The sequence below is a fragment of the Parus major genome, chromosome 14 (genome assembly GCF_001522545.3).
Source record: "Parus major isolate Abel chromosome 14, Parus_major1.1, whole genome shotgun sequence".
NCBI classification, from domain to species: domain Eukaryota; kingdom Metazoa; phylum Chordata; class Aves; order Passeriformes; family Paridae; genus Parus; species Parus major.
Window position 1 is genome coordinate 14,896,819 of NC_031783.1, and position 26,595 is coordinate 14,923,413.

At 58.4% G+C, this 26,595-nt stretch overlaps 1 protein-coding gene across 3 annotated transcripts in view; it reads left to right on the forward strand.

The window, feature by feature from the left end:
* The first annotated feature begins 6 nt into the window (after positions 1–6).
* The window catches only part of SLC9A3R2 (SLC9A3 regulator 2), a 31,435-nt gene continuing 4,846 nt past the window's right edge, over positions 7–26,595 (forward strand). For 2 of the 3 annotated variants that reach the window (XM_015642972.2, XM_015642974.2), the window contains exons 1-4: positions 7–260; positions 4,137–4,382; positions 22,501–22,677; positions 24,591–24,744. In XM_015642972.2, coding sequence (XP_015498458.1) covers positions 51–260; positions 4,137–4,382; positions 22,501–22,677; positions 24,591–24,744 — 787 coding nt within the window. In that variant the 5' untranslated portion in view covers positions 7–50. Of the gene's footprint in view, positions 261–2,346; positions 2,377–4,136; positions 4,383–22,500; positions 22,678–24,590; positions 24,745–26,595 lie in introns of those variants that run through there. The other variant, XM_015642975.3, reaches the window with a different exon arrangement.

Genomic DNA, 26,595 nt, shown 5'->3' on the forward strand with positions numbered 1-26,595 from the left:
CGGCCCCGCGCCCGCCCAGCTCCGCCGCCACCGCCGCTCCGCCGCCGGCCATGGCCAAGGACCAGCTGAAGCCGCGGCTGTGCCGAATGCTCAAGGGGGAGAGCGGCTACGGCTTCCACCTGCACGGCGAGAAGGGCAAGAGCGGCCAGTTCATCCGCAAAGTGGAGCCCGGCTCGCCCGCCGAGGCTGCGGGGCTGCGCGCCGGGGACCGCGTCGTGGAGGTGAACGGGCTCAACGTGGAGCAGGAGACGCATCACCAGGTGCGGGATGGAGCGGGGACAGCGGGGACGGTACCGCCGCGCTGAGCGCCCCGCCGTGCCCCGAAAGCGGGGCTTTCAACCCAAAATATCCCCGCCGGAGCATCCCCGGCCCGGCGGCGGCGGAGGGTGCGGCGGTGGGGTGGCTGCTCCCTCCATGAGATGCCGGGTCCGGGCTTTGCGTGCCCCGGGAGCCGCAGCTCCGTGCGGGGTCGCGCTGCTGGGCGCAGGAGGTTGCGGTCGTGTCAAGGTGGGAAAGCCGAAGGTGTGTGGGGCTGGGCAGGGCTCTGCCGCGTTATGCAATCTGTGGTGGAAAGGAATGGGGAGACCCGGGCTTTATTTCCGGCTCTGCTGTGGGTTTTCTTGGCTGCGTTGGGCGAGCTGCGCCTGCTTGTGCAGCCCGGAGTGTAGGAAGATGCCTTAAAATCTCCAGATAAAGCTGTGCAGATGTTCAGCAGTTGGGCTGGCCAGAGAGCGATAGGGCTCGGAGGGGAGCCCTGGCAGGTCCAAGGGTGCTGTTTTCTCTGCTCCCCAACAGAAGCTGTTTTGGGCTGTGGCATTTTCTGCTTGTAAAACTGAAACTTGCATTTGTCAAACAATTTAGTCTAAAAAAAAACAACAACCAAGAAATGCAGAGGGGGAAGAAATAAGCAATGAGGAAAAAAAAAATCAACAAAAACAAGCAGTGAGGGTCAAGCTGCTCCAGTCCTGCTGGACACTCGGAGCCTGGCAGGGGCACAGCTTGCCTCGTGGGGCTCTGCAGGATTTAGTGTTTCAGTAACTTAAAACATCTGCTCAGCCCCGCTGCCAGCGCTGCATGGGGGCAGAGCTGGGATGTGCCTCGACCCTGCAGAGTTTTGGGGGGCTGTGTGTTCCCAGGTCTCGCCCCCAGGCGTGGATGTTGCCGTGCTGAAGGTGAAGCTGAACCTTCCAGGTGGCTCCAACAAAGCACTGTGGACTCCACTCTGAGCCTGGTGGGGTTTCCTGGCTAACTGAGCTTGTTTTGATGCTCTGAGCCAGCCGTGTGAAAGTTGATGTTTGTCCTGAATGTGATTTCAAACCCCTTGAAGGAGGATCCCCATCTTTGATGTGGCTGGGCAGGAAGGAGGGCTGTGTTCCTGTGGTGCCTTGGAAGCCACCAGAGCTCCCTGCTGGCGCTGGGCTGCTGGGGACGGGCGATAGCGGAGCCAGCTGTGTCTTTGAAACATGCTGAGGCTTCCCAGTAGGTCAAGTGAAATGGGAGGGGGAAATTTCTCTTTCTTCCTATTTTTTTTTGTGCTGCTGGCAGCTGGATGGAGCCCTGGCACTCGCTCCCTGCGGTGACTGGAACAGGGTGTCCCATCCAGGGTGTCGAGGAGCCTCACTCCGGCTGCCATGGCACTGGGATCTGTGACAGTGCAAGTGGTGGGAGCAGGAGCAGCCCTGCCTGCTCTGGGATCACCCTTCTTCGTGCCTCGATACCACGAGAAGCTCTTCCTTCCCCAGAAACTCCCCAGCAGCGATGGGCTGTGGCTGGGCCGCTGCCCTGGTGGCTCACACCATGGCTTTGAGCAGCCGCCTCACCGTGGCCCTTCCTCGTGCTGCTCCTCGCAACACTTCTCCGTGTGCATCAGGTCTGAGCGCTGCACACAAGGCCTCTGTTTGGGTGTAACTGTGTTTCCAGCCCAAGCTGGCAGCATTTTTGTCTTTGTTCTCTGTTTTTTTTCTTGGCCTTGCCCAAGGAGCGAAGGCAGAACGCGTTCTCGGGGCGTTTCATGTCTCAAATGCGTCCTGGGTTCTTCGGAACCGGGCAGAGCCACAGCTGCTGTGCCCAGAGCAGGGAAAGCCTCCGGGTGCCCGTGGAGGCTGGCAGCATGGAGCAGGGCACGGGCACCTCTGCGGGACCTGCTGCCCGTGGCACTGTGAGTCCTTCCTGGGCTGTTGTTTGGCAAGGGTGGAAGGGCCCCTCCGGCTGTGCCGGGCCGGCGCTGCCGTCTCCAGGGGTGAAAGTCTGCTTGGGTGGAGCTGCGGAAATCATGGGGCTGGGTCGGGTGCTGAGGAGGTCCCAGATGCTCAGGAGAGGCTGCTCTGTCTCCAGAAGCCTGCGGGACTCGAGGCTGGGAGCATGGCTCGGAAGCGGGTACGGTGCTGGGCAGGACCTGCCCGGGGGCTGCTGCTTTTCCTTGCACCTCTCTGCTCTGTCCCCAGAGAGACCTGCTGCCTTGGGGGGCTCCTCACAGCCCCTCCTGCTCATCCTGCTCGTGGGGAGCGGCGAGGGGCTGCTCTGTGCCGCTCTCCATCCATCCCTGCCTGCCTCAGCCCTGGCACTCGTGGGACCTTTGCTCCATCTCTGCTCTCGCTGTGGCTGTTGGGGGGTTCGGCCATGGGGTGAGCGCAGCTCTGCTCCACGCCGCCTTTGGACCCTTCTGTGGACCCTCTGCAGTCTGTGGGACCCCTGTGATCCCCCCTGTGGGATCCCCCGTGCTGCCTGGGGCACCCACACCGCGGGGTCTGGGGGATGTCACCGCAGGGCCAGCGCGTTTCCCCGGCTGTGTCTTTGCTGCCGTGCGTTGGCTGCTGCTGCCAGGGCTCCTCTGGGAGAAGTGTCCCTGCCTGGGCACCGCTGGTGTCAGCAGCACTGTCTGATGCTGGATGGAAACGGATCTGAAGGGGAGCAGATGGATTTTCTGGGCCTGATGGATCAGCACCCTCCAGGCTGGTTACGGGTGGGATCACTGCAGTGGATGGTTTAGTTCAGCCCTGTCTGCAGCCTGTACATTTCTTGCAGGCTGTTTTTTTTTTCTTGTTTGCAGATACGGGCTCTGTTGACCTTGAGTGGAGCTCGCAGGGAGTAAATAAACGCTGGTTAATTGCGTATTAGGCTCGTTTGTCGCTCTAACCTTGGCGTGTCTGGCCACTGTGACCTAGATCAGAGCAGGAGCCCTGCAAGGAGCCCCAGGCTGCTTTTGGGGGGGTTCCCAGCACATCAGGGGTGTTCAGGGCCACCCCATGGCTGGGGATGGTGGCTGAGCAGCGCTGCCAGCAATGCCACCCCTCCTCCTCCTCGGGATGAAGGCCTGTGCCGGGAGGAGGTGCCCTTGGTGGCTGCCAGCAGCGAGTCTGGAGGTGGTTTCCTTGTGGATGTTCTGGATTATCCCCGTTTCCATCCCAGCCCACTCTGGTGGGATTTACCCCTGCCTGGCTGTGGGATCAGCTCCTCCTGGCTCTCCCCACCGTCAGTGTCTGTCAGAGCCTCTGCCAGTCCCTGATCCCCGCAAAGGAGCCGGGCACAGCCGGACAATGTCCCCATTCAGCCCTGCCTGGAGCTGGATCCTGCCAGGGACGGGCTCATCTCCCGCTCCCAGCACTGCCTTCCCTTACCTCTGCTGGTCCCCAGCAGCTCTGGGGGTGGATGCAGGGATTGGGCTGTTCCCTTCCTAAATCTACCCCCAGCCTGCACAATGCTGTGGTGGGGGACAGTCCCTGACTGCCCACACTGCTGCTTGGAGCCTTCCTGTGCCCCCTGGCTCGTGCCCTGCCCTGGCTGTGGAAGGACAGGCTGGATTGAGGAAATGAAGGTGTTTGCTTGGTGGGACAGACTGGGCTCCACAGGACAGTGCCAGGCAGAGGGCTGCTGGTGCTCGAGGGCAGTGCCAGCCTCTGGAATCCCTTGACTGAGCAGGTGGTGATCCCAGATGGTGTGGGCAGAGCTGCTGTGTGGCTGTGACCCAGGGATCTCCCAAAGCTGCGTTCTTGCCCTTTCTACCCCATCACCCTTAGCTGGCAGCATAAACCTTTACCCAGAGCAGAGCTGCAGAGCCGTGGGGGAACTGATGGCCCTGCCTGGGCGCAGCTCCTGCCACCCCCGAGCGTCCCCTGAGCTGTCCCTGTCATTCCCAGGTCGTGCAGCGCATCAAGGCCGTGGAGACGGAGACGCGCTTGCTGGTGGTGGACAAGGAGACGGACGAGTACCTGTGCAGCCTGAGGCTCACCTGCACCGAGGACATGGTGCACAACGGGATCCTGCTGGGCTCTGCCAAGGGCCTGCCCAGCGACAACGGCGAGGTTTGGAAACCGCAGCTGGATCTGAGCGGGGGCGGCCTCCAGAGGCATTCCCACAGCTTCTCCTCGCACGGCAGCAGGAAGGTGAGGGCAGAGCGGGTGGAACCTCCTGGTGGCTCCTTCCTCTTCCAGCACAGCTTGTCCCAGCAGAGAAAAACCTTGTGTGTGTGTGTGACTGTCAGTTTGGGGACCCCAGGTGTCCCAAGCTGCCCTCTGGAATCTCTCTCTCCTCCCCAGCTGTGCATTCCCTCCCCTGCGGTGCCCCCGAGGGTCTCCTGAGCTGCTGGGGGGGTTCTCAGTCCTGAGTGACCCCACGGTGCCTCAGCCGAGGTCCCAGGCTGGGTCCCAGAGCAGGGCTGTGGCCAAGCTGGAGCTCATGAATGAGCTGCTCTCCCTCCATTATTTGCAGGAGGGAGGGAACATCTGGAGCGAACGTGTTCGCAGCTTTTTGCTGAAATAGGAAGGAAATTGGCTCTCTTTAAGCAGCCTGGGTCTGGACTGTGATTCGGCACTAAGTGCCTTTTATTGGTAAACTCCTTTCCAAAGGGGAAGGAATTTGGGGTGGAAACCGTCCAGTTTCCATGGCTGCCGGGGCTGGAGGAGACGGCGCAGGCTTGTGCTGGGCTGATAGCGGGGCTGGCTCCGGGCTGCCCCTGCCGCAGGTGGGAACGTGGCAGGAGCTGTGTGGGTGGTGTGTGGCCAAGCCAGGCACTCTGGCCCTGCTCCACGGCCATCTGTCCCCTCCCATCCGTGTTCCTCCTCTCCTGTGCTCGCTGCTCTGTGCTGCTCATCAGCTTCTTCAGAATGGAGCTGCTGTGGGCATCCCTCCTCCTCCTCCTCCTCCTCCTCCTCCTTCTCCTCCTCGTCCCTGGGGGCCCTGCAGGGGCTGCAGTGCCAGGTCGCTCTCTGTCCCCTCGGAATGGGGGTGGTGGCTGAGTGCTGGCCCAGAAGTGGCCCCTGGGCTGCCAGGAGTCCATCCACAGGAAAGTTGGGAGAGCGTTGTGTCCTCAGGAGCCCCTGGTGCAGAAACCCCCCTGTGCAGAGAAGGGGCGATGCTGGTGTGAGGCAGGAGAAGGGGGCTCAGCTCTGGTCCTTCCCTCTGGAGCTGTTTGGAATCTTGCACAGAAGGATCCTCCTTCGCTGGGGCAGGCTTGGAGGCAGTATTTTATTCTCCTGTATTTATTGCCCGGTTGGAAGCTGCTGGAAGGTCTGTGGAGGTCTGAATCTCACCTGTGTGAGGGTGATGGTGGCCGTGTTCCCCGGGGGGCTGGAGCTGGGTGGGAGAGGAGCCATTCCCAGGAGAGGGTGGATTTCCACACGGGGAATTTCCTCTGGTGCTGTTCCGTGTGCTGGTCGGGATCCAGCGGCAGGAGCTGACGGGAAGTCAGGCCAGGAACAGCACGGTCCTTTCCGGCCTTTGGCTCCTCCAAGGAGAGGGTGGGACAGGGAGAGCAGAGCTGGGACTGGGGAGGAGAGTTCCCCTCCAAGGGGCTTTTCCTGGCTGTTCAGTGCTGGAGACAGGGCTGCCCAAGGGGAACTGGCTCCAGGGGTGATTCCCCCCTCGTGGGGATGGGGATGGGCTGCTGAGCACGTCGGGGTGCTTTGTTCCTGCCTCAGCAGCTCTGGGGAGAGCTGGGCACTGCCAGCTGTCCTGGCCAAGGTCACTTCACCGTGCCAGAGCCGTGTGTGACTCTGGGGTGAGGGCAGGGGTGGCTGGAGCAGCAGGACCTGATGTCCTGTGCCTTGCCATCCTGCTTAATTCAAGGTGCTAAAACCTGCTCCAGGCTCTTGGCCCGGGTGGTGTGTCCCTCTCGCTGGCTCCCAAAGCAGCAGGAGGCCAGGGCATGGTGAATAAGATGTGGTGGACCCCGATTTCTGCCCTGCCCAGCCCCCCAACCCTGTGACATGGGGCAGCTCGAGCCTAATCCAGCAGGTCACAGACACTGGAATGTGCAGCTCCCGAGTGTGGGGGGGGTTTGGGAGATTGCTGCTGCTGCAGTGGGGCTGTGACAGCTGGGATACACCCAGAGGTTTGTCCCCAACCAGATTTAGGGCTTTTCTGAGCTTTCCTGGAGGTGCTCAGTGAAGGAGAGAAGGCAGCTCCTTCCCCCCTGCAGACCTGTGGGAACTGGGGCCGATGCTCGGGGCTGCTCCCAGGGAGCTGCATTTTTGTGAGCAGCGTTTGTTTATAGAAAAGCTGGAGTTTTCCTGGATTTGAGGCCGGGCTTGCTCAGGGCAGCCTGAAGAGACGAGCAACTGAAACAAAACGATGAGAGAAACCTGGCGGCTTGTGATGGAGCAGGGAGGGTGGGCACAGCCCTGCCACCCCCCAGTGCTGCCCCAGATTTATTTCCCAGCAGGGGTGACCCCCCCAGAGCTGCCATGGGTGGGGAGGTCACCGTGCACCCCGGCAGGGACCTGGTGGCCAGCACCTCGTGCTCCAGGAACCTCGGTGATGCCATGAATAATTCAGCACGTATTTAAAATCCTGCCCGGGGAGCAGGTCGGCAGGGCTGGCAGCCAGCAGCTGTGGCTGTCACAGCTCTGCTGTCCCCAGCGCCCCAGGGACTCGTGCCCTGTGTGGCTGTGGTGGCACAGGGAGCCAGGGCTGCCTTGCCCTGTCCCACAGAATTGTGCCCATGTCTGCTGGGCTGGGGAGGTTTGTCCCACTCTGTCCCCTGGCAGGGTCTGTGTCCTCCATCCCAGGTGCTCCCCTGTCCCCAGGAGGTTCTGGTGGCTTTCCAAGCTGTTTCCTGTGTCCCCAGGGCTTTGGCTCTGCCCTGCTGGGCTCCAGCACTCCTGGCAGGTGCAGAGGTGGGGGTTTGGGGGGTCCCAGCGTGGCAGGGGCTGCTCTGGGAGCTGGTGTGAGCTGCTCCAATTGCAGAGGTGCCTTTGGGCCGTGGGTGGCTGTAATGAAACGCCTGGGCTGGTGGTGTGTAAAGGGCTGCAGGGCTGCCAGGACCTCACCTGGATGCTGCTGCTCGTTCCAGAGGTGTCTGTGGTGGGCAGGTGTCCTGGCCAGGGCTGGCAGCACCTCTGCAGGGGCTGTGGCTCTGCTGTCCCATTCCTGCTGGGTACTGGGAGGAATGTGCTGGCACTGGGACCCCGTTGTGGCCATAAGAGCTGTCCTTGGGACTTGCTGCCTTCTCCAGGTGTGTTTGTAGGAGAAACAAGAACAGCAAAGCCAGAGAGGCATTGGGGGTGATGCAATTCTCTTCCTTCATGCTCTGTTTGGTGGGGGATGGGTGTGCAAAGGGACCTTTACAACCTTAAACTTCTCCAAAGTTTATCCTTTGGAGAACAAACCCACGTCTTGGAGCTGCTGGATTCAAACCTGTTGAGTCTGGGAATTTAAATGGGGGGAATGAGTGGTTGGTTGTTGGTTGTCCTGTGCTGGGGAGGGATGTGTCACCTCAGGATCGCTGCTGGCAGGGACAGGAGGCAGCAGGATGGTGTCCCTGGGGTGACACGGGGGTGGTGGCAGCCCCTGAGCCTCCTGCGTGTCTGGGGACAGCTGTGCTGCTCTCTGCAGGACAAGGGCTGGGCGCCTGTTGGGACCAGGTGTAGGGTCAGTGCTGACCTCGAGGCAGTCAATATTTACCCTTCTCTTTGGGTCAGGAGTAAGAACTTTTCTCTGTTGCAAATAAACCCCTTGTGTTGTGATGTCTTCTGCCACGGTGCTGCAAGGGGAGTAACTCAGGACAGATGTTTTTGGAGCGCTTTGCCAACTCAGTTGAGGCCCAAAATTTAGGGCTTGTAGAATAACCACAAAGATGTAATAAAACCAAACATGAGCAGAAATGTCTGCAGCAATTATGCAATTTAAAAAAAAATAAATAAGTGGATGGTTTGAATTAAAGCACTTCCCTGCAGCATCTTCCACTCCCCGCGGCGGGCTCAGATCTGTGGGAGAGGGCGATGGGAAAGATGGCAAAGCTCAGCCCTGGCACAGCCTGGGTGAGGTTCCTGCTGTGCAGGGAGGGGTTTGGGGAAACCCTCGGGCACAGAGCCCCAGGAGCTGTGGCTGTGTCCTGGGGCATTCCCTGCCCTTCCCACAGCAGCTGTTTTTGGGGATGCTGTGGGTGTGAGAGGGCAGAGCCGAGGGGAAGCCGTGTTTGTGGGGGCAGCAGGGATGTGCCACCCTGGGAGCTCTGGCCATTTCTACTTCAAAAAACCCGCTTTGCAAAGCCAACAGTGGAGCTGCCCCGAGGGCTGCTCCTGCATGAGGACGTGGGATGGATGAGGAAGGGAAGGTGCCTGCAGAGCCTCTGCCAGCCCCCAAAGGCCTTGCCACGGTCCCCCCCGTGGGGTGTGCGTTCTGTGGGAGCTCAGGCAGGCGTGGCACGGGGGTGCCTCGCTTTTGGGATCGCTGCTTCAATCCCAGAGCACGGCAGCAGTCGGGCGGAGCGGTGGGGACGCTGCTGACCCCGCTGCATTATTGATGTCGCCGGGCTGTGGCATCGCGTGTCACCGGGCTGGGGGTGGGCTCTGGAGCAGCTCCAGCTCCGCACCTCGGGAATGGAGGCTGGAGCACGTGGAGATGCAAATCCTCATCCCTGGGAGTGTCCAGGGCCGGGATGGACAGTGCTTGGAGCAACCTGGGGTGATGCAAGGTGTCCGAACGCGATCAACCTGGAGCTCCCTTCCCATCCACACCACTCACGGGTGCCGCGATGATTTTGGGTGTTTGTGCTGCTGCAGAGGCTCCACATCCCAAATCCCTGCGGATCCCCAGGCTGGGAGTGGGGCAGCCCCGGCTCCGTGCCCCACACAGCCCCGGCTGCCCGGCCCTTGTGCATCGGCCCCGTTCCCTTCTCTCGCCGCTTTCTGCTGCGGGTTGGGGCTGCCAGCGGGGTTTGTGCAGCTCTGCTTGAGCTGCGTGTGCTGGGCATCATCGCCACAACACTCGGAGGAGGTGCTGGCAGGGAACTGAGCCAAATCCCGCTGGAAACGCTCCCCGTTCCGGACGGGAAAGGTGAAGGATCCCGGCAGGGTGAGCGCCGGGATCCCGCATCCTCCCCGGGCTGCGGGACTGGGCTTCGGGTGCCCAGAGCTTCCTTTGTATGGACCGGGGCTGTGTCCTGGGCTGGGGGGACAGGGTGGGGGTCCCCCGGCTCCAGGCTGGCCCTGTCGGGCCCGGGGGCTATTTTGGTGCCGGGGCAGCGCAGGAAGCCCCTCCCGGGGAGGAGAGCATCCACCCCGCGGCACAAACTTCCTCCGCCGCGGTATTTTTAGTGAAACACAAAGCGGGAGGGAGGCGAGAGGCAGATTAGCATCGGGAGGAGCCCTGCCCTGCCAAGAGCTTTTGTTCCCGGAGCCACACGCTCCCGAGGGGCTGCCGGTCCTGCGGGGGGACAGTGGGGTCACCCCGGGACCCCCCAGCCCGGAGCCTGCAGGGCTGCCGACACCCGGGGGTGCTGCGGGTGGTCCAGCCGGGGCTGATCCCTCCTGCATCCTCGAGGAATCAAAAACTTTCCCTCAGAAGGATTGGGCAGCTGATCTTCAGTGGGAGCTGCTGGAAGTGCAGCTCTCCCCAGCCCCCTCGGCTCTCAGGGATGGGCTCCAGCAGCTTTCCTTCAAACCCAGCCCCGCTCACTAGTGGGCTCCCAGCCAGCTGCCGATGGTTCTGTTCAATAGCAGAACTATTAAATGGTTTAGAATAAATTAAAAATCTTCTGGCAGCGTTGGGGCCTTCTGCGTGTGCCCTGGCAGCTGCACAGAGCCTCTGCTGTGCCTCTGCTCCATCCCTTGGAGCTGCTCCAGCCTGCTCGGGCTCGTGGGCTTGACATGGCAGAGGAAACCTTAAAACAATATTGGGTTTTGGGTGGTTTTTTTGTTTGTTTTGTTTTTTTGGGGTTTTTTTTGGATTCTCTGTTTATTCCTGACACCTGAGTGGGTTGTGGGGAAGGGAACGTTCCCAGCTCTTTACCCAGGGCTGTCCCAGTGCTGCTGGGCATGGATCAGTCATGGCCAGGGGTTGGATCTGGAGCTGCTGGTGCCTCGGGTGCTGCTGTGGCTGTGGGGAGGTCCCAGCTCCTCCTGCCACCCCCTGCACATGGACCTGCTCCCACCTGGCTGGAGGTGCTGGAGTTGTGGGCAATGGAAATGTGGAGCAAAGGTGCCAGTGCTGCTGCCTTCCAGTGTGAATTCCCAGGCTGGAGGGAGCCAAGGCTCCCAGATCCATCTGACTAGTGCAAGAGAGGTTCTGAACAGCTCATTTTAACCCTTAAAGCACCATTCCTTGAGTGCTCACAGCCCTGACAATGAGGCATCACTTCTGTGCTGCTCATTCCTGCCAGTCTGGGGGACCGAGGCTGTGGTGGAATGATGTACCCAGCACTCTAAAAGAGCTCAGGGTGCAAGTGAAGCTCTGTTCTGAGCTGATTTTTGTCTCCCAGTCCTTTCTGTCTCTGGATATGGAGATTTTACAGGCACTGCTGGTGGGAGACTCCAGGCTGGGATATGAGAGAGCAAAAGTTAAACTTGTAATCAGTAGAGGCTTTCTCCAGATCCACAGGTCTCTATAAATAAGGAATTGAACCTCAAGTTGTTGACATAATTCTTTCTGGCAAGATCCATATTGTAATTTAATTTCATTACATTTTGCCTGGACTCTTGAATGTGTTTTGGTTCCATTGCTGTGCACGTTCAGACCACATCCAGACTCGGAGCTGGATTTTGTTGGCTCAGTGTCTCTCTTTTCCCACTAAAGCTTTGTAGGAGTTTGTTTCCAGGTACAATAAGCTGGTGTGAGGTGTTTGTTAGTGGTGAGCCTGTGAAAGCCAAATTTTAGTAGTTTTATGAGCACTGGGAAGGGGAGAAAGAGACAATTCCCTGCAGGTAGTGCTGTGAAAGTGTGAGAGGCTGCTCAGTGGGCAGAGAATTCTGGAATGGGTTGGGTTGGAAGGGGCAGGTCAGTTAATACACCCCCTGCCATGGGACACCTCCCACTGTCCCAGACTGCTCCAAACCCTGTCCAGCCCAGCCTTGGGCACTGCCAGGGATCCAGGGGCACCCACAGCTGCTCTGAGCACCCTGTGCCAGGGCCTCCCACCCTGCCAGGGAATAATTCCTCCTCAATATCCCATCCAGCCCTGCCTCTGGCAGTGGGAGCCATTCCCTGTGTCCTGTCTGTCCATCCCTTGTCCCCTGTCTCTCTCCAGCTCTCCTGGAGCCCCTTTAGACCCTGGAAGGGGCTCTGAGCTCTCCCTGGAGCTTCTCCAGGCTGCCCAACTGGGACTGCCTGGCTGTGGGTCTTTCCCTTAGGAGGGTCTCCAGCCTGGCACTGGGCTGTACCAGGATGCTGGAGGAAGGAGTGGGTGTCCAAATGTATTCCTGGGCCTCTCCATCCCCATCTGCTGGGAGCAGGGTCGCTGCCTCCCCAGCCCTGCTGCTCCCAGGGGTGTTGTGTGATTAAACCCTCTCATGGAATTACAGCGACTAATCCCGTTAAAGATGTGAGCAGCACTAAAGGTGGTGTGAGGGCTAATCCCTCTGCTCCAGCCTTGCCAGGCTGAGCTCCCACCCTTGGGAATGTGGCCCTGCCACCTGGCTGAGCTGGCACTCCCTGGGGACCGATGCTGTGCCCTGGGGAAGGTCTCCAGCGACTCTTCCCAATCCCTGGCAGCTCCTGCCTCACTGTGTCCAGCACAGGGCTGGCTCCTTCCTACCAGAGCAGCAGCCAGAGGCCATCCCAGGTAAATCAGCTAATTCTGGCCTTGGGGTTGTTCATGGTTAGCAGGATTTAATTAAGACAAGCCCTAATTAGTTCTAAGCGGGTGAGTAGCTGCTTAGCCTGGAAGAGTTCCCTGCTCTTGTCTGGCAGCTGGGCTGCACTGGCCTCGGGGGGCTGAGCCACGGGGATGTGGGAGACCCTGGATCGTCCTGGAATGTGGGGATAAAAGTCCCCTTGGAGCAGCTGGAGGGTTGTGCTGGGCACCCAAATCCCTCTTTTGGTTTTGTGAGCACCATTCTGGGGCTGTTCCCTCTTTCTCAGGGCTCTGTGTTCCCCTCACCAGAGGCACGGATGGCAGCGTGCCCAGAGCCCCAGGACTGGCACTGTCACCCCCTTGAGCCCGGGTTTATCAGCAGGAGCAGCCGGCGCTGGCTCCGGGGTTATCGCGGGAGATCCTGCCGTGTCCGACTGCCCGGGGCTCCGAGGGCCACCCCAGCCCCTTTATCTGCCCCAGCCTGCTCATCTGGAGATAAACCCAGCTCCCTGGCAAGGGGCATCGTCTGTGAACCCCTCGTTTTTCAGGAGCTTGGTTTAAAAAACGTCATTTTTGGAGCTCCACAAGGAGCCCCGATGGTCCCTGGTTGCGCCAGGTCTCGCTTTGATCCCGTGTTTCCCAGCAGTGTGATGGGATGGAGCTGGTGCCAGCGTTGTGCAACGGGGGCAGTGACAGCAGGGTTGAGTTTTGGAGGGGGAGGTCAAGAGGAACCCCAGCAGAACTGGAGGCTTTGGGTGCTGTGCCCAGGTCAGCAGATTTTGTGCAGAAGCTGTGACTTGGGGCTTTTTGGGAGAAGAGAGTAGTTTACATGTCAAGCTGGGGGCTGGGGCTGAGGCTTCTCAGCCCACTGCTGCTTTCTGGAAAATTGCACCCCTGGATGTTTTATTGCAGGATTTCTAAACACAAAAGGCCTCACATTGGGTGACCCCGAGCGCGGGTGCCCCGGCGCTGGCTTTGCTCTCGTTACAAGGAATGCAGAGGATGTTTGGAGCCCTCCCCCTGCCCCATTTCCTCCAGCGAGCTGGGCTGCCCGGCCAAGACAAATATTGGGAGTAAACTATTGAACTTCCCTGGGCCCAGCACTCACAGAGCAGCGCCTGTTCTCCCCCTTCCTGGGCAGGGGCCGGGCTGGGGGTGCAGATCTGTCCCCCTGCCCTGTGTCCAGCGCACCCCTCGCTCCCAGGTGGGCTGGGTGGCAGAGCAGGAGGAGAAAACCAGCCCCAAAGGGGCAGCAGGATGGCTTGTGCCTTCCTTCCCACCCTGTGTGTTTTATTTGGCTCTGCAAGGCTGGGTGTAGCACCCATGAGCTCCTCTGGGGTGGGGGTTTGGGGGCTCGTGGAGGGGAGCAGGATTTGTGTCCTGGCTGGCTTTTCAGAACAGTCCCCATTCTGGATGAGATGCCTTGACTGACAGCTGGCTTTCTGCAGGGCACTGGGGTTGCCCTCTGTCCCTAAAATCTCTCAGGGCAGGTCCTGGTGGGTTTGAGCAGTTGGTGCTGGCCCTGCTGGGCTCTGGGGTTTGGTCCTGTCCTGGTGACCCCGGCCCCACAGCCCTGGCACGGGGAAAAGCAGGAGCGCAGAGCCTGAGCAGCCTCAGTCCTTGGGAAAATACCTTTCCTTTCCCAAGACCTCTCCCTGTCCCGGGGTGCTCTCGGGGCTGGGAGGTGCTCCCTGCAGTGCCTGGTGCATCACAGAGCCCCCTCCACCTCCGGGCTTTTCCGAGGCCGCGCTGCCAGGCGAGCGCCGTGGGAGCGCAAAGCTGCAGGACTGGATTCCAGCTGCTGACCCGGGGTCACTGAAGGCAAGGAATGGGGCCAGCTTCAACCAATGTTTGGTGATTGCTCAAGGCTTGGCTTCCAAAAGCGGCTGGGGAGGCCGAAGGGCGGCTGGGCAGAGCCTGGAGGTGCCCGGCTCCGGCACGGCCCCGGCTGGAAGCGATGCTGAGCTGGCGTGGGAGCCGTGCCCAGGGCTCTGCCCTGTGCAGGAGGCTCCGTTTGGGATGTGCTTTGGGGGTGGCAGCTCTCTGGTTTGGGGTGGGACAGTGGGACACGAGCCCCTGTGGAGGGAGGGAACGCTGTGGGCTTGGGGAAGTTTATTCCCAGTGTCTCACTCTGCCTTCCCATTGTCCAGAGCAATCCCTCCTCTCGCCTGGGGGTTCATGGTGGTGTGGGAAGGACTTTTCCCCTGTTCCAGCAGCTCCAGCCATGCTCAGTGACCGATGCTCTTTTCCCTCCCACTCAGCGGAAAACAGATCCCTCTGGATCTGCTGAGATCCCTTTTCAAGCCAGAATGGAGATTCCATGTTTCTCCTCTTGGACAAATCCCAGCCTGCCAGGACCCACACTGCTGCCCCACATCATCCTGGAGCTGATCCCTGTGGAGCAGAGGAGCTCTCCAGTATCCCGGCTGTGCGTTGCCTTGGCAGATCCTGCTGGAAAAGTTGCCTCTCTCTCCATGAAAACACGTGCACGTGGCGGTTTCGCTCTCCTCCATCCTCCCTCCCTCTCTCCCTGGCCGGGCCAGCTGCTCCCTGCTCCAGCCAAGCCTGTGCTGCTGTTGCTGGCTCCAGCCCTGCCCGGGGGGAGAGCGTGGGTGCCTTCGCTGTCTGAGTCTGCTCCAACGCCAGCAAACAGGGGAAAAATGCTGCTTCTTGTGGCTGAGAAATTCCCCCGCTGTGGGGCTGCCAGGGAAGGGCTGGGGGGATCAGCTGGAGGGGCTGGACGGAGCTGGTGTCCCCACAGCCCGTGGGGGACCCTGGCCTGGCCTGTCCCCGGGGGAGCCGAGCAGGCCGCGGCCTGGTGCTGCCCATCCTGAGAGGCCCCTTTGTGCCCGGGGATTTCTGTAATGCCACGGGGATGTCGGAGAGGGGCAAATCCCGGCTTACCCCGCACCTCGGGGCAGCCGTGGAGGAGGTCGAGCTCCCATTTCCTTGGCAGGAGCTTTGCTGGAGGTGAAGCCCTGGTGGGAAGTGCTTTTCCCGGTGCCGGGGTGGGAGCGGTGCCATCCCACGGCCTGCACCTCCAGCGGCCTCCCCACCCTCCACATCCTTCCTGCTCTTGTTTTCTCCTGCCTGGCACTTTTTTTGGGATAACAACCCTCTCTGGTTGTTATGTGCAGGGTGCTGGCACTGCTCTGCATCCCACAGCAGCTGGCAAGGAGCAGGCTTGGGGATGAGCTGGACACTTCTGTGCAGGGCACGGGGAAGGTACAAACCTCTTCTTGCTGCTGCCGTGGTGCCATGGGATGGTGAAGGGCCTCGTTAATCTTTTGTGATTACTTTTACACCACCCTGGCACCTCAGCTGTGTCCAAAAGGGCTGCAGGGCTCAGGATGAGTGTCCCTGGGGCCAGCAGGACCCTGCTGAGGGCATCACTCTGGGCATCATCCTTCCCCTCCAGGGCTGGAGGGAGCTGTGCTGCAGGTCCAGGTTTTCCATGGCATTGGCTGATCCTCCTCCTCACAGGGACTGTCATCAGAAAAATCCCAGAAATATCCAAATTACCCTATCAGCTGCAGCTTGGCCGTGGGTCCTACCGAGGAGCCGTGGCTGGATGTGTTCCATTGCTAATTGGAATCACTCACTGCCATCCTCACCCGCTGCCTTTGTGCTGCCTGCTGGCAGAGAAAGTGGTGGGATGCATCCAGAGGGAGGGAGGGATGCATCCAAAGGGCACTGGGTGTGTGCTGGTGCAGCCCCCCAGCTTGGCAGGGGGTGCTGGGGGAACAGCACAAACCTCAGTGTCTGCTGCCTTTAAAATAAATACTGATTTATTTTTTTAGTGCTTCTAGCACTCTAACCCAGATGGAGCAATTTAAATAATTGGAGTAATTTGAGTAATGCAAGAGATTTCAATAAGCTACAGCAGCCCAGGACAGGGTTGGGGGCAGGCAGGTGACAAGGGGCTGTGACAAGGGGCTGTGACACCGAGGGGAGGCACAGTTTGTGCTGTCACCATCAGGAGCCTGCAGCACCCCGCTCTCCTCCTGGGGGGTTTTAAGGTAGCTTAAAACTTTTGCTGATTTTAGGCTGATCACAGCCTCTGCCAGAAGCCTTTTGGTGGCAGCTCAGCTGCTTTTGAGCCCATCCTTTTATCCTGGGTAGGGACAACCAGGGGCACTTGGCAGTGACTGAGAACATCTGGGATTTTGTCCTGCTGAGCTGTGGATGCAGGAGGTGTTGGGAGGAAGGAGCGTTCACTGAGTGGCTCTGGGCTGTCAGGTCTGTGTTGGAGGAGGGATGTGAGGCTTTTCCTCTTTTGCCCATTGAGCTGCAACACCTCGGGACGGGGCGGGTGGGAATTGGAGTTTGCTGTTCCTGCCCAAGGATTTATTCCTGGCTGATGGAATCTGCCTGGGGGGGATCTCTGGATGCTGGAGCCGCCGCTTTCCTGCCCAGTCCCAGCTCTGGAGGAACATCTGCTTGTGTTTGGTGGGGCTGGCGTCCCAGCAGCCCCGAATCCCTTCCCCCTCTGTTATTTATAGCATTTCACCAAGATCTGGAGCTGGAGCGGGCGCTGGCTGCCTCCAGCCGGGGATGGGGCAGGGGAGTGCGGCCAGCAGGGAGGGGGGCAGTGAGCCCCGAGCCCTCCCAGCGGTGTGCAGGGGGCTGCAGCATCCCAGCGTGGAGCTGAGCACCAGCCAGGGCTTGGGAAGCCCCCGGGAACATCCTTGCTCTGCTTTTCCAGCCCTGGGGAAGGGGGGAGAGCTGCCGTGTCCTCCCCACGGTGCAGTCCCACTCTCCGGGTGGGTTTGGAGGCTCCTTTGGCATTTGCTGTCCCCCCCTCCAAGTGTCACCGAGGTCCCCTGGCCCTGGGGGGTGCAGGGCTACAACAGCCCCCGTTCTGGTGCTGCTTTAATGGGAAAATTTGAGTCATTTCTGGGGGAAGGGGAAGGATCCTGGCACAGCGATCCCGCTCCAGCCCGGGCACCATCCCAAAGCCTCCTGCTTCTCATAGCAAGCGGGGCTGTGGGCACTGCTGAGGGCTCCAGCTTCTCCCAGCCTTCCTCCTCTCTGCAGCGTGGAAGACAGCGAGGTTTCACCACTCCCCTTTCCGGAGCGGTGACAAAAATCTGCTTAAAGTTAAGCGCATCCCTAAATCCGTGCACAGGCAGCAGCCTTTGAGCTTCCAACAAAGCTGTGGTAATAATAGTGGCAATTAAAGCTTGCCCGAGGCTCGGCTCAGCTCCCAGTATAACCAGTAGTGCCAAGGGAGGGTGCCCTGGCAGGGGGTGTAAATGGGTCCCTTGTTCTGGTGGTGCAGTGGCCCCTGGGCCCCTTTCCTGCCCCTCCTTGGCTCTTTCCAGGTTCCCACTGTTGCCCCTCGCTCCTCTCCCTGCTGAGGTTTGGATTTGGGTCAGGATCCTGCATTTCTGCTGCACAACCCTGAAGGTGGCTGTGCATCCCCTCCCCTGCATCCCCTGCTGTGTGCAGGGGCTGGAGAAATCCCAGCTGGGGGCACAACAGTGAGAATGGACCCCAAGGCTGTGAGCAGTGTTCTCTGTCCCCTCAGGACATCTCCATGTCCCAGGGTGTCCCCAGGGCAGGACAGGAGCGTGGTGTCCCCTAGCCCTGGTGGGTTCTGCCTCTGAGGTTTGTTTTGGAGGGTGCACAGGAGCCATTTTCTGACAGAAACCACATGGGAAAGGAGAGGAAACACCATGACAAGCTGACTTGAAGTATGTTAACAATGCAAATTAGGCAGGAATGCTCCTGCCTGGGTTTTCTCCAGCTCTGCCAAGCAGGGATGGAAAGGTTTGACCTGTCGTGGGTGATCCGGAGCCTGGAGTGCATCCAGCAATTCCCAGCAGGGGTGACTGGAGCCTGTTTGGCAAAGCCCTGGGGTGGGCAGGGGGGGCTGGGCTGCTGTTTGGAGCAGGGTGAGGTGGTCCCAGGCAGGACTGAGGCGATTAGGGCCGAGCCCTGATCCCTCCGGTGATTATGAGCAGCACACCCAGGAGATGAGCTTGGTGGAGCTCCAGCAAATCCCCATTCCAGGGCACGAGAGGGGCTGGAGCTCCTGCTCCCATCGTGGGACACCCCCTGGGACACCCCCTGGGACACCCCTGGGACACCCCTGGGACACCCTGCCCTTGCCATCAGCCTGGGAGGAGGTTTGGGGTGAGCCTGGTGCCATCGGGCGCTGCAGGAGCCGCGTTGAGCCGGGAGCCACCGGGATGCCAGGGCAGATGGTACCGATGGCCTCTAGAGAAGCTCTGTGTCTGTGTGCTCCTCTCCCTCCTCCTCCTCCTCCTCCTCCTCTTCTCCTGAAGGACCAGGAGAACCGGTGTCCACGCTGGCAGGGGTGTTTTATTCCTGGAATAAAGCCCTACACCGTGGCTGTCAGGGCGCTTTGGCCCATGGTGGGCAGGAGTTTGTGGGGCAGAGGGGCTGGGGACAGTCCTGGGTATGGAGAGGCCGTGGGTGTTCCTGAAGCTTTCTGGGCTGGTTTTGAAATGCCCTTTTTTTATCCCTGTTCCTGCTCAGGGTCAGGCTGGGAGGTGGTGTGAAGGTGCAGGTTGGTTTTGTGAGTCAGTGTTCTTTGGGACACTCCTGTGGGGAGCAGGGGACATCCCTGTCCTGGGCTGGGGCAGCAGTGACAGCAGGAGGGTCTCTGGCACCAGTGGCCTCGTGCTGTTGAGCTGGGGCTTTAGTAGGGGCAGGTGGGTTTGGCTGGATAACAGAGCTCTGGGGCTGCTCTGCTGCACCCCAAAACCCAGGAGGGGAGTTTGGTTCCTTTTGATGCTTCTGGGAGTGGGTTCTGCTTTCATGGACGCTTCCACCTGCTAATTAATGGTGTGGAAACCGCTGGTTAATCAGAGCTGGTGCCATCTGTGGCAGCAGCCCCAGCTGTGGGCAATGGGAAGGGCCCTGGTCACTGCAGGGACCTGCATTGGGTGACCCAGAGCCAGTGCTGGGACACCCCATGGGCCAAGGGGCATCTCTGGGGAGCCCCAGGGAGCTCAGCCCTGTCTCTGGAACACCCCAATGAGCCACAGGGTGACCCCAGGTGACCCCCATGAACCAAAGGGTGTCCCTGAGGGACCCCAGTTCCCATCAGCAGCGCTGGAAACTCTAAGGGAAATAAAAAATCAGATGCTGCAAAGAGTTGCCATGAGATTGTGAGAGCTGGCAACACCCAATCAGGTTTTTTTTTTTAATTTTACTGAAAGCATTTCATTGTTATTTAATGTCTTGTTTGTGCATTTTTAAATGGACCAGCTTGAGCTGCACTTCCGAAACCTTTTTCCTTGGAAAATGCTGCTGGTTTGCCCCAAGCTGCAGCTCCAGGGTGCAATTAATGGTCCAGGCAGCATTTATTATCTGCACAGACATTCCTGGGGATGGTACAGACAGGGATGGAGCGTGCCCTGCTTAATCCAGCTCATAAAATCAGTGCCTGGATTCCTGGGGGAAAAAAAAAAGCAAAAAAAAAAAAGCTTCATTTTGCAAAATTTTTACTTTGGTGTGTGTGGGCAACTTTTGGCTTTTTAAGACAAAAAAAAAAAGAGTTGAATTTTGTTGCTTTACAGCATCCACGTGAATGTAACTTAATCCAAAGTGGTTTCCAGGCTCTTGGCGTGTGAGAGGCGGCGCAGCCTCCTCCGGAGCGCTTCTGCAGGCAGCTCCTGGGAAGCCCAGATAACTTCTGCTGTTCCAGGGAACGTTTCTGTGGCACGGCTTGGGTTTCACAAAGGCCAAATTCCCCCGGGAGCTTAGGAAATATCTTCCCAGAACACAACCAGGGAAACGCTGGCATGGCTCAAAAAGAAAATAACGAGCGGAGCTGGCAGGAGAGGCAGCGGCTCTGGTTTTTGGGGGGAGCCAGGGGAGTGGCAGCCTCAGCTTAATCCCAGACAGGGGCTTTGCAGAGCTCAGCTCCAAGACCTGTTTTTTCCAGCAGCCAAGGATTGCGTTAGCTGGGAGGTTTAAGAGCCCAGCAAAAGCCCTGGATCATCTCTGCGGGAGGATAAGCAGTTTTCCCCGAGGATTTTTGCCTAGAACAGATGCTGGATTGGGATTATTTTTTTTTTATATGCATATATTTAAAAATAAATGTCTTGAGTTCATTCCAGTTGAGGGCCTTGAGTTCAAGATTGTGCAGTGAAAGCAGCCCAAGCCCACGTAGGTCATGGCACAAGTCAGCGCCCTCACAGCCAAAGGGATCCTGCAGCAAAGCTTTTCCCTGTCTGGTTTGTGCAGTGAGTAATTTGATTTCACTGCTGATCCCAGGGGATGCCCTGGAGGAGGAGGAGGAGGAGGAGGAGGAGGAGGAGGAGGAGGGACTGACCCTGTGTCCCCAGGGGATCCCCACGCTGCACCTCCAGCACAGATTTTTGGGTGGTTCTCAGTGATTTCTCCCACTGCTGCAGGAGCTCTGAGCCTGGAAAAATGGAGCCAGGAGGAAAAGGGTTTTGAAAGGTCCTTTTTAAACCCAAAGAGGTGATCCCAGATGGATTTTGGTGATCCCAGATGCATTTTGGTGACCCCAGACGTGCTCCCCTTGTCCTGTCACACAGAGCCCCGTGTGTCCTTTAAGGTCACGCGAGTCCGACCCTCCTGGGCCGGTTGAATCATTTCCTGTTTTGTTCAGTTTTGAAGAACTCCAAGGCAGGCTGGAAATGTTTGCAGATAGGGTGAACCGTCTGCTCCGGGGCCATGGGAAAAGTGCAGCAGGGTTAAATCCAAATAAAAAGTGCAGAGGGAGAGGATGGGGGTGCAGGGCTGCCCTGGGTGTGCACAGCAGGTAGAGGAGAGGCTTGGCAGCCCCATCCTGGTTTGGGTTGTTCACTGATCACTTTTTTTTCCCTTTAAGAACAGAATCTGGAATTGAGATGTCAACACCATGAGCTGGTTTTTAATAAAAATCCCATTTGCTAAGGGGATCTCTAAAATTCAGGAGAAGTGTGCAGCAGTTTTGAGTGGGCCCCGATGCCTGTGATGGGCACTGCTGGTGGTGACCCTTGTGTGTGAGCAGCTTTTGAGGGATTTGGTGGTTAAGGTGCCCCTCCTGTGCCAGAGGAGACACAATCCTGAGTGATGGGCTCTGGGGAATTCTGCTTGACCTTCAGTGGTTCCTTCCCACCTGAACCAGTCTGTGTGTAAAGCATTTTGCTTCCCTGTTTCTTCCTTGAAGCTGGGATTGGGCTGGTCAGGCTGGTGCTGAGACCTGATCCCTGTCTGTCCCCCCTGGGCTCTGCAGCCACAGCCAAAATTGCCCAGAGCAGCTGTGGCTGCCCCTGGATCCCTGGAAGTGTCCAAAGCCAGGTTAGATGGAGCTTGGAGCAGCCTGGGGCAGTGGGAGTTGTCCCTGCCATGGCAGGGGACTGGAACAGGGAGGTTTTTAAGGTTCCAACCCATCTGGAATTCTATGAATTCATCTATAGAATTCATCTATTCTATCTGATTCAAATTCCATCCCCCAGCACAAGGATCCCTGGAATTCTGTGCAAATTCCATCCCCCAGCACAGGGATCCCCAGTGGTGATCCCTCTGTGTGTCCCCATTTTGTTGTCCTCTGTAAAATCCCTCTGTGAGGGGCTGAAGGAGTTGGGAGGTTTGGTGTTTCGTGGTGCCTTTCGGCCAAGAGAGGAAGGAGGAGGAAATTGCTGCCTGGATTTTTAATTTGGAGGGGAAGGCTGTAAGAGATTTCCCTGGGAATGTGATCCCAGACAAATCCTCTCTGTGGGCAGGCAGGGAGCAGTGGTGCTCCTGCCAAGGGAAGGGTAAAACTCATCCAGGGGGGATGTTTTCCTTAAGCTGTGGGTGAAAATGAACACCCTGAATCTCCGAGGTGCCAAGCTGGAGCCGCCTGGCACGAGAGCTGCTGGCAGGATCAGCATCCCAGGGAGTGCAGTGGGTCCTGAAAACCTGGAGAAAACCGGGATTTGTCGCTCCCTGGCTGCCCCAAGGAGCCTTAAAGCATTTTCCATGGCATGAGGGGAAGCACTCAACTCCTCACGTGCCCCTGTGCTGTTCATCCTGCCAAGCTCAGCCTTCCCGAGCTGCAGGGAGCTCTTGGATGTTCATCATCCTCGCTGGGAGGGGATGGCACCAGTGGGTGATGCCCGTGTCACCAAGGGTGTGGCACTGCCTTAAATACCTGCCTGAGGTTAATCCCAGGTCTGGGTGAGCCTGGGCAAAGCACAACTGGGCCTTGGTTCCTCCCTGCCCGGGGCTGGGGCTTGGCGGGGGGGTCCCAGCCTGTGGGTGGATGAATCTGAGCCACTCCTGGTGAAGGAAATGCATTTTTTGTTTTGTTTTCATTTTTCTGGAGTGGTTTTGGACAATTGGGTTTCGAAAATAGACTCAATGAGAGGAAATCCATTTGTCAACCCGTCCCCACGCCGAGGACGGGGGGCAGATACGGCGCTTCCTCGGGGCTTTATTTACGGTCACATCTGCCCGAGAGCCACCCCAAAGCCAACAATTAACCCCCGTGCCTCGTGTTCCCCACCCTCTCCTCCATGAACCAGGATTTGAACGGACAGAAGGAGCTGTGCCCACGTCTCTGCCACCTGAAGAAAGGCCCCAATGGCTACGGCTTCAACCTGCACAGCGAGAAATCCCGGCCGGGGCAGTTCATCCGCTCGGTGGATCCCGACTCGCCGGCTTCCCGGGCGGGGCTGCGGCCCCAGGACCGCCTGGTGGAGGTAACGGGGGCACAGCAGCAGGGCTGGGACCCTGGGGAAGCCAAAACAACCCCCAGCCCCTCACCTTTCCCATCTGATCCCCCCTGTATTCCTCTAATTCGGAGGCCTGATGGGGCTGCTCTGGCTTTGTGCTCTTTCCTCTCCTGCCGAGTGGGTGTTTGTGAGCTCTGGAGTCTGGGTAGAATCACACAGGAGAAACTTGGCATTGTTTAGTCTGGAAATGTCCTCCAACACTAGTGAGTCCAGCGTTCCCCCAGCACTGCCAAGGCCACCCCTGTGCCCAAGGTGCTGTGCTGGCTCTGGCTGGCACCAGGGGGGTACCACAGGTTACACCTGTGGGTGTAAGGCCAGGTTGGTGCTGCCCTGCTGAGCTGATGCCCTGCCAGGGAATGCTTGGGAAAAATAGGGGAAGAGTCTTTGCAGAGATTTTAAGACAGAAAATTATGAAAGGTGGGGGGGAAGTGTTCTTGGGGGCATCTTGCTGGTTACCAGGTGCTGGACAACACTTTCTGTCCAAGATGGGGCCAAAAAGTTGGGATGGGGCTGGGAATTGCGCTCTCTTTGGCTTGAGGGTTGTGTTTTTCCTGGAGAAGGAGGTTCCCCATGCAGAGCTGCCTGTCAGGGCAGAGGGACAGGCAGGGACTGAGCCAGCAGCCAGCTGCCATCACCCCTTTCCCTGTGGGAGCACATGGATATCCCCTGCTTGGGCTGTTCCCCGGGAGGTTGAACCCCAAAACCACCCCATAGGGACCGAGCCGTGGCCCTCGCTCCCGGCTCAGAGCAGGAGTGGGATTTGCAGCCCTGGAAGAGTGTGAGCTGGGAAAATCCCAGAGCAGAGCACTCTCCTGCTTTCCAGGCCCATGAATAATTGTTCTCCAGGCAGTGGGAGCTGCTGCCTCTTCCCAGCAGCTGAAAGTTTAATGCTGGGAGCAGCGTGGGGCCGGGGCCGGGCACGGGGCACGGGTGGCAGTGGCTGGGTGGTGTCACATCCAGGGGTCGAGTTATTTATTTATGGGCTTGGCCCAGGGCCTGGCACACACAAAGCAGCTCGGGGTGAGCTGGCGAGCTCAGAAACCCGATCCCCTCCCTGCCTGCTCTTTGGGGCTGGGATAAATATTTGATGCCCCCCAGGCCTGTGCCAGGGTGGGGGGAGAGCAGCCCTGGGCTCAGCCATGCCCTGGGTGTGGGTTGGGGTGAGCTGGAGTGACAGGACAGGGATGGAGCAGGGCTGTGAGCTGGCAGCACCTGGAAGGAGGTGCAGAACCTGCGAGGGGTTTCTTTTCATCCCAGCCCTGAGGAGCAGGAAGAGCCTGGTTCCCCCCAAAGGGGATCCCGGAGTTTGGAGCTCAGGGTCCCTTTGGATGAGGACAGCACCGGGTGGTGCAGGGGAGCCCTTCCCGGTGGGACAAAGGGTGATTCATTGCCTCTGAACAATGTCCTGAGTCACCATTGTCCCCTCACCGAGGGGAACAATCGGGAGCCAGGATCACATTCCCTGTAGGCAGAGCAGGGAGAGATGAATCCGTGCACCAGGCACAGGGACTCGCCCATCAGGGACACAAAAATCCACCCTTTTCCACGGCAGAGGGATGAAGGATGGCACCACAGGACACCTTCCAAGGGGAAGGCTGGGTTTGACACAGGCAGGGGGTTGGTGGGAGCCTTGGGGTCTGTGATTCCCCGGGGATGAGTTTGGGATGTGGGCAGAGGCGTGAGGGAACACGGAGGATGCTCTGGGGGGTTCCAGGAGGCTGTGGCTGGCTGGACAGGGAAGGAAAACACCTGTAGCCTTCCTATCATCCCAAGAGGAATGATAAAAGGCAAATCCCACTCCTTAGGGAGAGAGGGGGCTCTGGGAGCCAGGAGCAGCCCCTCTGGGCGCAGCTTGGGGTTCTGATGCCGCGCTTCTGCAGGTGAACGGGATAAACGTGGAGGGCCTGCGGCACTCGGAGGTGGTGTCCCACATCAAATCCAGGGACAGCGAAGCCAGGCTCCTGGTGGTGGACCCCGAGACAGACGAGTACTTCAAGAAGCTGGGGGTGACCCCCACGGAGGAGCACACCAAAGGTGAGACCTTCCCTTCCCGGGGAGGGGACGCTGTGCTGCGGGTGGGATCTCGGGAGAGTCACATTTCCCTCCTGTCTCATCCCTCAGTAGTTTCCTGAGCACCACCCAGCTATTTATAAATAGTGAGAATGCACCCTCAGCCAGCCAAAAAAACACTTTGTTGCTTTTACACGGTGAATAATCAGCTCAGGAACTCGCTGCCACCGAGGGACTGAGGTGTGGTGGGATTTGGTTGGGGGGAGCCTTCAAAGCCAGGTTGAACAGGAACAGCCTGTTCTGGTGGAAGGTGTCCCTGCTCGTGGGGGGACTGGATGAGCTTTAAGGTCCCTTCCAACCTGAATCACACCACGATTCTCTGATTCCCTGATTGCTCCTTGCTCCAGTGAAGGAGCCTGTGGGCAGCTGCAGACTCCATGTGCAGAGGGAAGGGCTCCACGCTGCCTGATCACGGCATGCCCGCTGCAGGAAATGTTTCCCTGGCCACCGAAACCTGGCAGGGAAAGCTGCTCATCCACTCCCCAACCTGCCCCACGCTGGCTGGGGACACAGCTCCCAGCCTGGCCTGGCCCCAGCTCAATGGGCAGCTCTGTTCCCAGCACAGCTGCTCCTTATCTGATTCCCGGGATGCTCAATGGGCAGATTTGTCCCCAGAAATGGGTCAGACAATGCTGGGGAGCCACAGGGTGTCAGATGCTCCGAGGAGGAGCTGGGGCTGGCTGCTGGCACTGCCATAAAGGAGCCCTTGTTCTGGCAGCGTGGCTGGGTGCTGCATTCACCAGGGAGCAGGAGTTGGGTCTGCCTGGCACCTGCCTTGGTGCCAAAGAGCTCTGCTAAATTCTGCTCTTGCACCTCAGACTGACACTTTCCAAGCCTTGCAGCTCATCCTGGGCACCTCAAGCTTGAGTGGCTTTTAAATTAAATTTTTATAGATGTGGCAAATTTCTTTCAGAAGTCCAGTCCCACTTTTCTATTCCTTGCCATCTGAAGCTTATTTTTCATTTAAGTAATTAAAATTTAGCCAGCTAGGATACCAGAGCCATAAACATCCCTTCTGTGTGAGCTGACTCTTGTGATGCCCTTTGCTCAGAGCTTATCCTACTCTAAACACAAGTCCAACATTCACTGCAAAACAATATTTAAGGAGGTTTTTGCACCAGCACAGTCTCAAAATCACGATTTAGGTTTATTTTTCTGCTTTGCCCCAGAAATGCCTGCAGTCTGCAATGATGCAGCCCCCAGTCAGTCCCTAGGGAAAGCTTCCATGCTTGACATCATTCAGTTATTAATCCTGTCCCAATTAACACATCTGTTAGTCTGGAATAGTGAGACACGGTAATGCCTGGGGCAATGACTTGATCATGGTGACTGGGAGCTTAAATGCATAAAAATTGCCATTGTGTGGGCTATTGTTAGAGTAAATCATTGGAAGTGAGCAAAAAGAAAAATTCCAGAGGGCCTGGGGAGCCAGTTGTGTGCCAGACACTGTTGTGGCAACACCATGATGCTGATTTTGATGAAGATTTTTGAGTTGACTTTTAAGATTTTTGATTAAAGAACTTCTGAAAACAAGCTAATGGTCAAAAAAAAATGGGAGTGTGCAGCAGATAGTGCCTGTAGAAGGAGGTTACTTGGTCCTTTTCCTGGCAGGTGTTTTCCTCTGATCAAAAGGGTGAAATGGAGTGAAATCAGGGGATTTGGCAAGGATGTGGTTCTAGAAGGGCACAGGGAGAGGGAAACAGCACAAAGTCAAGAGCCAGGATGAGCTGGTTGGGGTGGGCAGGGGAGGAGGAAGGTGTGGGATGGCAGGGGAGGAGGAAGGTGTGGGGTGGCAGGGGAGGAGGAAGGTGTGGG